This window comes from Gossypium hirsutum, chromosome D10, assembly GCF_007990345.1.
Source record: "Gossypium hirsutum isolate 1008001.06 chromosome D10, Gossypium_hirsutum_v2.1, whole genome shotgun sequence".
Taxonomy (NCBI): Eukaryota; Viridiplantae; Streptophyta; class Magnoliopsida; order Malvales; family Malvaceae; genus Gossypium; species Gossypium hirsutum.
Window position 1 is genome coordinate 60052534 of NC_053446.1, and position 11650 is coordinate 60064183.

An 11650-nucleotide genomic window follows, 5' to 3' on the forward strand; every position below is an offset into this window, starting at 1 on the left:
GTGATTGCATGGAGATTCAGCTCTTGGTGATGGTTGCGGCGAGAAAGATCTTGCTGTTGCTATGGTTTCAGAAATTGTTCTTGCCTATTTGGGCTAAACTGTAATTGGGCTTTAGGTTTGGGTCACTTATTTTAAGTTTTGTTGTAATTGGGCAGTTTCATTTGGGCCCGTTTATTATTTGTACCCGGGACAAAAATTGAGTATTACAAAGATTAAGATCTTATTTAACTATTTTTAAAGACTCAACTTTTATGTGAATAACCTCTAAAACGTTGAGTCTTATTTTAAGCATTTACCCTTTTATCTCAAATGTTTCTATGTTTATGATCTAACACTCGTATCTAACACAAGCTTAAATTTTGTAAAATTGAAATTATAATGGATATTTTGAATAGTCGGAAGATCTTACGTTAGGTTTGTTGGTAACATATTGATCATCAAGCTCCCAAGCAAATAAGTGAAAAAGCTAGCAAAGAAAATGTCTCTTGAGTTTTGTTTGGGCCATTGGGCACAATGTATTCAGAAAAGTAACCACCATCGTATCATCGTAATCCTGATTATTTGAACAGGTTAATCGGATCAATTGATTGGGAACTGATCGAGTATTGATCTAAAGAAATATATTAGATCAGTTGATCTGAGAATTAGTACAAGTTGATTGAAACTTGAATCGGCTGATTAAATCAATTGAACAAGATTTTCTTTAAATATTTTTATTTTTATGATTTGTTAGTGTTTTATTTAATCGAACTGAACAGATTGATTAATCCAACAAATCAATAATTTAATCAATTTGATTATCGATTCGATTCTGAAAACCTTCACCATAACCCTAAGAAGAATATTTAAGTATATATATTTGTTATTAGAATTTGATATATTTTATTTGTGTATATAAAATTTTAACTCATTTAACATATATAATAATTTGGATTGTATTTTGTTAAAATAAAACACAAACGCCACATATAAATAAATTGATGTAGGTGAAATGAGGGATGGAAGAATTTAAATATATAATTAAATATTATATCTATATATATAATATATAACTAAATATTATTTAAAAATAATAATATTATACACAACTCCATTCTTGACTTTTTGGAACCTTAAGAGAAACAATAAATTGAAGTCCTTTTAAAAAAAATTATAAAGTATAATACAATAAAATAAGTAATTTTATTAAAATAATACGTTTTATTACATTAAAATTGAAATTCTCCATTAGCTTTAATAGTAGGAGCTGAAAATTGGAAACTAGAGGAGCTTTGGAGAAGTTAATGAGTTGGAGATGAAACGTTTATGGCGAAGAATTAAAGACTCCTTTTATTTTATTTTATTTTCTTGCCTGCAATGAAACGTTGATTAGAAGGCTTAATTGATAATTTCTTTTCCCACAATAAAAGTTGAAGAAAACTTTTTTTGGGTCCCTTCCAACCATGGGCCTTGGTTGATCGCACTCCCAAACTACCTTAGGACCGATCCTGATTATACATAATGCCATGTTTGGTTGGTAGTGTATTAATATAAGGGAAAAAAGAGCTTATTTATTATTTACGTATTATGATAGATAAAAAATAAAGAATAGTTAGTATAAATTTAAAATTAAAATTACAAATATGAGTAATAACCCTTATAAAAAATAACCTCTTCAAAATAAGTGAAAAAAACTTCTTTCTCTTTACTAAAAAAAAGTCATGTAAGTGGCTATATATTACTGATTGAATTAACGCATACACTAAAGCATATGTAAAAAATAATACTTTTACCGAACGTATTGAAAATTCCGAGTTAAATTTATAACTAATACCCTTTAAAATGTAATTGAAAATCTAAAAAAATAAACTAATAATACACATTTCAAAGATGTTTATGAAAAATTTAATTTCAAAGGCCTTTTTACTTTGGTAAATTTAGATAAATATGTGTTCCCCTAAATAAAAACACAACTCACTTTAAATATGGATTAGCCCCCAATTAGAACACAACTCACTCTTTAAACCTAAAACCAACCCCAATTGCTTTCTTTTTCTATCCATCTTTTATAAAACTTATATTTCTTCACATTATCCTAAAAAAGTTTAATTCACGATTTAGCTCTCCATATATACCTATTCTTTTATTTTGATATTAAAATATTTTCTTGAGTTTCAATTTGGTACTTAAAATATCAATGTCTTCTATTTGTGGTTCATTTTGTGACGACCGTTAAAAAAATTTGTTAGGCCACTTTGGCCAATGAAAAAGTGACACGTGACTTGTCTTGGTCAATGAAAACTATCATGTGACAATTTAATTTATTTAAAATAAAAATATTGAAAATTAAAAATACTATTGACTTTGATCGATCGTTGACCGACTGTTGACTGGGTGTTGACTTGTCACATGACGCTATTAAAATACACCACATGTCCTTTTTATTTTTTAATATTATATATTATATTAATTAAAAATTTTAAAAAATCATATATAATATATTTTAAATTTGTTTACTTTTTTATAAGATTATAAAAATGTAAAATAATATATAAAAATTTAAAATTTTTATAAAAATTAAAAATATATTTAATTTTCAAGTAATTACAAAAAACCTTGAAATTTAAATACTTTTTTAGAATTTTATAAAAAATGTATTTGTAAACTTTTTTAAAATATTTTTTTACATTTTTTAATAATGTTATTAATTTCAACTAATTTTTTTCTCTTTTTTTGTAAATTTTATATTTATAATTTTTATATATATTTCAATTTTTTATATATTAATTTCGATTTTTCATATTTTTAGTGTGTACGTACATTTAATAAAAGAAAATGTCGAAACCGTTTTTTGAAAACAAAAAAAAAATAGTTGTCGACTTTAAAAATAAAAATGGAGTCGCCACCGATCCTTTATTAAGGTGTGATCGGCTTACCTTAAAAATTATTTTGGTCTACGAATTTTGAGAAAAGAGTCCGAGAGTCAGTTACGCACGAGGAAGGATTAGCACCCTCGTAACGCCCAAAATCTATACCAAATTGATTATTTGATGTCTTAGTGTCGAAGGTTTTTAAAAAAAATTAGAAATCAACTCAAACGATGGAATTTGAAAAAGGATAATTAATTGCTCAAGTCTTGAAAAGAAATCGAGTCCCAATACGTTAGGGTACAATTCTTCATAATTCCCGAACTTTGAATATCCCTTTATTTTATGTGAAAATCTTCATTTTGAGAAAATAGCATGCCACACCCAATACGTTAGGACACAACAAGTTAAGTTTCCAAAAAAGATTTTTATACTCATGCATTTTGAATAAAGAATATTCCCGGTTATTTAAGATCATCAAAAAAAATCAGAACCCAATACATTAGGGCTCAATTTCCCTTGAAAATCCCAAACTTTGAATATTACTTTCATTCAAAAAAACCTTTGAATCAAGAAAATAACTTTGATATATTGTTAAAACCAAAATATATTTTCTAAAGGGCATGTTAAAAAGTGGATGTATAATATCAAAACAAATACTTCAATAATGAATTACATGTGTATATGTATTTACAAAAAATATATATATAAAATATAAAGTATACAAAAGTTAAAAAAAAATAAAATAATAAAAGAGAACTTATATAAAAACGTATGTATATAGGCATATATATATGAATGTAAAAGTTATGGAAATAAAATAATATATAGAAGAACAGAAGCACGCATATATAAAAGCCTAAAATATATATTAAATATGCATAGATATGATATAGAAAATATGCGAATGTATATGTATAGAAAATATGATAATAATAATGATAGTAAATAATGTAATAATAATAGTAATGGAAATAATAAATAAAAACAAAATTAAAAACGAATTGTAAAAAGAAGAAGAAGAAAAAAACAATAAATGAAATGAAGGACTAAATTGCGATGTGCATTATACGAGGGGGGTCAAAATGAAAATAATTTGCCTCCCTAAAACGTTGCGCAGCAATGGGGATTGATTTAAAACAAAAATAAAAAATGCGGCCAAAATTAAAAGAAATAAAAAGTTGATTTAAACATGCTCCTAAAAATCAAGGGACCAAATGCGCAAATTAACCATTTGGCCAGAACGCGCTGATCCTCCCTTCCGGGTCGGGTCACCGCGCGGGTCAAGCCTGGGTAAAACGGCGTTGTTTTGCTCTGTTATTTAAAACAGATTTTTTCCTTTCAAAATCATTTACAACAGAAGGAAAGAAAAAAAAAACAAATGCCCTCTTTTGCTCTGATAGGGTTTAGTCCCTAGTGTCCTCGCGCCGCCTTTTGTCGGCCTCCTCACCAAAGCCCCAATCGCAACGGAGATGGTGGTGGCGCGGCAACCTCAGGTAAGTTTCCCTTTTCTTTTTCTTTGTTATTTTGCGAAATAATAATGAAAAAAAGAAAAAAAAGAAACGTTTGTAAATAAAAATGGACACTGCGAAATAAATAAAAAATCACCTTTGAAAAAACAAATTCTATATCTGTATTTTCTCTATCCTTTTTCGTATCTATTTTCCTCTCCTCCCCTTTACAAAGTAAAAATATGACTTTATATAGCCCAAAACTAACTTCTTTTCCACTATATTTTTGCTGATGGACTCTCTGAGTCCGTGTTTGCAGGCGTTCGTGGAGCGCACGTGGAGGATCGGCCCCGAGACGTGCGGCGGTTGGAAGCTTTGCTGGAGGCGGGGAGGCTGCTAGGCAAACATGCGGCTAGGGTTTTGTTTTTGGTTTTTAGTTTTGCTGTGTTGGACTATTTTAATTGGGCTTGTATTTTAAAGATTTGGGCTGTGCTTTATTTTGTACTGGCCTGGGCCAGTTGGGCCTATTACAAAAAATATTTGTTTTTTTAAATAAAGCCACCATATGGTATTTTGTGATTGACAATCCAAAATTTTTTAACGTCTATAAAATAAAGGATTAAAAAAATAGAACGGGGACATTACGAAGTGATAGATATTTTAAGTACCAAATTAAGAGAAAAAAAGTTTTAAATACTAAATAAAAATTAAATATACTTTAAAGGCCAAATTGTAAATGAAAAGTAAATTTAAAGAAAAAATTCAACTTTAAAAGGTTGAGTATGTATATATTTAAAAGAATAATTTAGCAAAGAAAATTATGGTAATTTTGTTGAATTTGATTACTAGTCTCCAATATATTATCCTTAGTTCAGTGGTGGGTGAAACAAAAGATGAAATCTTCCAAATTCATACTTTAAAGCAAGGAAAAGCACTTAGCATCCTCAATTGCTAATCATAATCTAAATATATTCATAATTAATATCATTAGATTAATTTTCTTTACTGATGCTATTATCCTCATATATGTAAACTGTATTGTTTTTTAAATTTAAAAAAAAGGGTAATTTTGAAGTTCTTATTTATTTATGTGAAATATAGAGTTATAGGGTATAGTAGATTTGCTTGTACCTTTTTCCAATATCATGAGCCCAATATCTAGTCCGTACTTATTGGGAAGACCAAGCCTTATTCAATTTAAAATGATGTGTGTTGTATTAGAGGGGTTGATGTGTTCAGCGGGTCTAACCAAAAATTTAGGTTCGGGTTGGGTTTAAAAAATAGGTTTAAATTTTTATTCAAGTTTGGTTCAGATAAAAATGTTAAACCTGGGCTCGGCTTGACACGCCCGTATTAACTTTTTATAATTTTTTAAATATATGTATAATACATTAGAAATACTAAAAACACTAAAATAAATATTTTCGAACAAATTGAAAATAAAGTTTAAAAAATATGTATACTTAAATAACATTAAGACAGATGCAACTTAACAAGCAAATGCCTCTAAAATAATAATAAAATTAACAATAAAATAAGTGTTATACAATATCCAAACGATAACAACAAAATAGTAGTAACATAATAGTGAAATGGTAATAAAATAATGAGAAAACAACAAAAAAAATAGCATTAAAACAACAAAAAAATAGCAATTTTTTTTGTCTTTTTGTGATTTCAGGCCGAATCCATGCCAAAACTGTCTTACCCAAGGCCTGGCCTATTTTTTAAATGGGCCTTATGTTTTTTCCCAAGTCCATTTTTCGAGTTTATATTTTTGTTCAAATCCTCCCATTTTTTAAATGAGTCTTCATTTAAATTAAATTAAATTAAATTAAAATATTATATAATGTGATTGAATTAATTTAATAGCAGATCTAAGAAAATATTTTGAAATTCAAAAAATAGATATCCTTTTAAGGAAATTTGAGTCTTATTTAGAAGTTCATTTAAATTGGGTTTACCCATTTGGATATGTAGATTCAATATCCTTTAAGCCTAGTTTACTAAAAAGTAAAAGAAAGCCCAATCCCTTCTTTGTCATGTATGTTATTTTTTAAAAATGTTTTTTAGGTTTATTTATAGGTTGTTTTGCATAATAATATTGTCTCTTTTAAATTTGTATCTCCCTTGTGTTATCATTACATCCATCAGTTATCATATTATTCTCAAATAATAAATTTTTAATATTAGTGATTTTTTAAAAAAGTTCTTTTTTTTCTTTACTAGTGTGGTTTTATCACTTATCTCCCAATTTAAATGGCCTCTAGAGATCCTATAAGATCCTATATGATATATATAGAATAAGTAGCTTTCAATGTAAGTGAGAAGTGCAATGGAAATGAGTGTTATTTTCTTTTTGTGTTGTATTCATTGATAAATAAATTTCTATATAGTGGTCAATTAACTTTAGGCTTGACGAGAAAGAGAGACTTTTAAGCTGTTTCAAAGTCACCAACTAAATAACCCAAAAAAGAAAAAAATGGTATGGGTAACGTTTGGTAAATCGAGTGATAAAAAGTTCGATAATTTTAAAAAGAAATATCTAAATATTTAGTTTGATATAAAAAAACTTTACTCCTTTCAATTTATAGCTTCAACCCAACTTGACTTCAAATTTAATATAACACACATGACTTTCAAATATACTATGATTTTAATCAAAAAACGATTTGGCTTTCTTTTTTGAAAAATAATTAAAATATTTTTTATAATTAAATTTAAATTTAAATAAAAATACTAATTTTATTTGAGATAAATATCAAAACTATACATAAATTACGATTAAATGTGCAATTTGATACATTAACATTGATTTGATGCAATTGTACACATGAAAACTAGATTGGGATTCAAATGTATACATGAAAATTTGATTTTGTTCAATTGTACGTATTTAAAGAAATAAATACAAAAAATTATTTTTGTATTGGATCAATATGATTATTCATGTATATGCAATATGTAAATGCAAAATGATGTTATATTGATAATTGTTTTAGTGGTTTGTGAAAATTGAATCAAATAAAAACATCATGTATAAAATTGCTCAAAATCAAAATTTATGTACGCTATTATACATTAAACCAAAATTTATGTAGAATTTTGAGATTTAAATTAAAATTTACTTCTTCTTTTTCCTAATTCCAGTTCAAATTGAAGCAAACTTACCAAACTGGCCCTTAAAAATTTGGTAGTGTTTAGATTAGAAGTGTTCATGGACCAGATTTGGGCCTTAATGTTGAAGCTCAAGTCTGACCATATTTTAGACAAACCTAACTTTTTTTTATTGAAGTTCATTTTCGAATCTAATATTTATACTAAACTTCTCTTAAATTTTAAACGAGTCTTCATACTTGAAAGATAACCCAACTCATACAGTTATAGTTTAAAGCTAGAGTAGAAGAAACTGGGCCATGATGAAGGAGGATATAGACCCGGGAAAGCTAAAAAGCAAAAACGTGTGGGGACATTTAACCGGTGAATGTTGCGCTAACCAGCAAGTGCCTTGCATGATTATGGCTTTTGATGCAATTGGAATTTGCTACCTTCATTGGTCTTAAAGTAAACAATGACCTTGACCCCTCCATGTGATGCAAACTATCTTTTTTCTACCAATTTTTTTCTATGTTTTCATACTTGATGTTTTTCATCATTTCCATTTTAAATTGCAATTAAAATCACGTATTCGATCACGTCGTGTTTATTATGATTGTTTATATATGTTATTATTATATGTATATTTTTAATTATTATTTTCATTTTAAGAAAAAAATTATTTATAAGTTGTTGATTGAATTTATATACATGTAATTTACAGTTTATGGATAGTTAACTAGTCCTATCTTAATTATAACAAATATGATAACAGAGAGAACTATATATTGGTAAAGAACTCGATATCCTTAAATAAGAATTTAGATGAAGATTGAAAAAATAATGCAATGAGAGGTTTGCTCTGTTTAAAGTTCGATTCGACTCAATCTCAAATTTAATTAAATTTCATTGACCCCAAAGCCGTGCTAGATATATTCATGGTGCTAGATATATTCATGGAGTTCATATATATGCAATAGTCATTATATTAGTTGCGCTATTAATGGTAGACATTCACCATTCATGATAGGTGTGCTTCATGGAATGAGAAAAAAAGGAATATATTTGAAGATCTATATGATTGCTTACATCGGTCAGACTTGTTCATCATTAACCAACTTTGATATAGACAAAAGCAAAGGCAAAAGAAAAGGGGAATGCCATTATAGCACAAGCCATAACATTAGTTCAACAATTGAAACATACAATCTTCTTAAATTTGGAACTCTTGGAACATCTTGTTGGATTCCATTAATATACATAATTTGGAAAGTCAAGCATAAACTAAAGACACTAATTCTAACTTTTCTAAGGCTCCATCGAAATGCATTGGTGGGATAGTCAGGGTATTTGATTTCCTAAAGGCAAAAAAACACTAGTCTTTCAAAATTCTGATTATCTATTAGACCATAAAATATGGCCATTAATTAGACAATTAAAGGATGGAAGTTGGGTATTAATTGTTCAATAGAGAGCAACCTTGTGGTGCTTGTTGTTAGGGGAAGATTCTAAACCTTCAATGTTCTCTGGACCTCTCTTCTTGCTTGAACAGCCATTAACTTGCTGACTAGGGGAAGAGATAGCCACCGGTGGGATCTCGATGGCGGCGAGTTGAGGTGGTGGATGCTGCCATCGAGGGAGCGGTCCGGCTAATAAAAGGTTCTGAAGGAGCGGACCGGCGTCCTTCACGGCCTGAAGCAGCCTCCCTTTCTCAGGTAGTGGCCTATTAGCTGCTAGTTTCAAGGCTTCTTGGGGAAGAGATGGTTGTGGCAATGAGTCCAAACCTGGAGATGAAACTAAGCTTATGTTGGAATTGGATTCATCTTCACTGCTAGAAACACCAGACAGTGAAGCAGTGTCTTGCTGGTTTTGTTGCTGTTTTGACTGCTCTTTGTGTTGCAGTTGTTGCTCAAGCATGAATTTCTCCACCATAAGCTTCTGACATCTACATTGAGCTTCATCTCTCTCTTTCATTGTCTTGGTTAAAACATCTTTGAGATGAAGCAATTCAAGTTCTCTCTTAGTAATCTCCTCTTTAGCTGATCTCACAGTGGTCTCTAGCTCCCAGGTTGTAAACAAAAGGGTATGCTTTAACTCATCCAAACCCTATAGAAATTTCACAAAAAAAGTTAGAATTTAGCAAAAACAAGAAATGCCCATTGTTCAAAACAAGTTACCCTAAGAGCCTACCTCTTGTTGAGAGCAAAAACCCCAGCTAAGTGGACTCCATTGGTCTTCCATTATTGTCCTTTGCCAAATTCTAAAAATGGGAGGGTTCTTCTGCTTCTTTTATAAGAGTTGAAATATACTGTTAGCTATTTTTGTTTCATAGGATAAAAATGAATCCAAAAGGCTCAGATAGGCCAAAAGAAATGGTTAGTGGATCAACCTTTTTATACAGTTAGATTCTAAGCAAAGCACAAAGACCTTAAAATGTTCTGAAGGGAATGTGAAATCAGCCGTAAAAGTGGAGCCAAAATCCTTGAACTTCCACTTTTTGGCTCTATGCATGTAACCGTTCGAAAGATAAATATTTATTTATTTTCACGAACTTGTTTTTTTTTTTTGACAAAAACATGGGGCTTTTTTGGGGTCACGAAATATTTTAATCTAAAAAAATAGGGTTTAGAAAGGTAAATTAAAACCATTTTTTTGATAGAGTCACACTAAACATAATTTACTTGAGTTGTGCTTTATTGTAACGTTGGAATTTCCACCAGTGAAAGAGATCTTGTGCTATTAATTATAATTGGAGGTTTTATCATTCTTTATACATAGGATAAAATTTGGGTCTGGTTTTAATTTAATTAGAATATACCCTTTGCAGATAATTAGATTGAAATTTTGAATATAATATTGATATTAATTATATCAATGTGTAATAGATATTGTGATTTAATTATTTAATAGATAAATTTATAGTTAAAATCTGAACCACTATCATAAATTATACGAAACTTGAATAAATTAAGACATTATATAAATACAACATAGTGAAATAATTAATACATGGCATGACATAGAAATAATATGAATATAATACAAATACACAAAAAGTCAAAGTCTATATAAAGCAAATTAATGCCGATTGAGTCTTCGCTCAGTTAGTATCGACATTGTTACCAGAACAGGAGGATGTGGGTTCAAGTGTGTTGAAACACGTTTATTCTCTTATTTAAGGGTGTGAAGGGGTTATGGGTAGTTCTAGATATTTTATAAAAAAAATATGTAAAGCAATTTAATAACATGTAAAAAAATTATATAAAGACTGAATGACTGCTTAATTGGAAAGGGGTTTTGGGTATTTTAAAAAGAATATGGCCAAAAGACACGGTTCTGTGTGTCGGGGAGGTGACAGGCTTCTAGGTTCCTTGTCAAAATAAAGGGCGACTTTGGGATAAATGTAGGTATGATAAATTACTTGATTACTTTTTTTTTCTTGTGATTTGATTAGTCTTACAAGTAAGGAGTGCAAAAAAGATTCAGTATGATTTATGGTCCTCATTTGAGAGAAGTTCCATTAAGGAATAGAGGCAGTGATGTGGGTGAATGAATGAGTGGGGAGCCAAACATGGGGAACATTTAGGTGGCGTTGGAAAGGTTGAAGTGACATGTGAGAGTTAGGAGGAGATTAGGATGGTAGGAGAGGTGCGTGGTGTTAAAATGGACCTAAGGTTGTTATAGAAGAATGCGAGAGTGGTGATACTAAAAGGGTAGTTATCGGGACACATGGGAAGAGGGGGTGTAACACCTTGACACCTGACTCAATCATTGAGTTCGAGTTATGAGATGTCAAATTCGTTGCTGGAGCAACTACGATTAAAGCATGAGCGATTCATAACAGTCAATCATTAAAATTAAGTTAAAACATACATTCGACATGAAATAAAGTCAATTTTGGGTCTTACACAAACTTATGTAAGCTCTAAAGCTAACTTGAGTTAGAAATAGAACCTAATTGTAGAGAATTCAAAACGCAGGATTGACGTCGCGATGTCTTTCATTCCACGTCGTGCCAACAACAAATAGTTTGTCACATCATGACGTCAGGCCACTCGACATCGCACCATGACCCTATAGGTCATTCTTCGTCGTGACAACATTCGAACGACGACGGGACATCACATGCTGTTTTGGCCAAAATGTACGAACTGGTACCCTATTGCTAACCCTTTCACAACCTTCTATCATTTGTACCCAAAATAATCTTTCTTTACCTGTATTAAACATACCAAAACATAGACAAATAACCACATT

The 11650-nt window shown here is 29.7% G+C and overlaps 1 protein-coding gene and 1 long non-coding RNA gene across 2 annotated transcripts; one reads left to right on the forward strand and one right to left on the reverse strand.

Moving 5' to 3' along the window:
• The first annotated feature begins 3839 nt into the window (after positions 1-3839).
• Positions 3840-4876, forward strand: LOC107915893 (uncharacterized). The gene is made up of 2 exons (XR_001689311.2): positions 3840-4342; positions 4617-4876. It is a non-coding gene; the product is annotated as an uncharacterized lncRNA (long non-coding RNA).
• Positions 4877-8540: 3664 nt separating this feature from the next.
• LOC107915789 (uncharacterized) lies at positions 8541-9902 on the reverse strand. The gene is made up of 2 exons (XM_016844975.2): positions 9584-9902; positions 8541-9499 (listed from the first exon to the last, which is right to left on the reverse strand). The coding sequence occupies exons 1-2, from the start codon at positions 9632-9634 to the stop codon at positions 8858-8860; spliced, it is 693 nt and encodes a 230-aa protein (XP_016700464.2). The 5' UTR covers positions 9635-9902; the 3' UTR covers positions 8541-8857.
• Positions 9903-11650: the final 1748 nt, after the last annotated feature.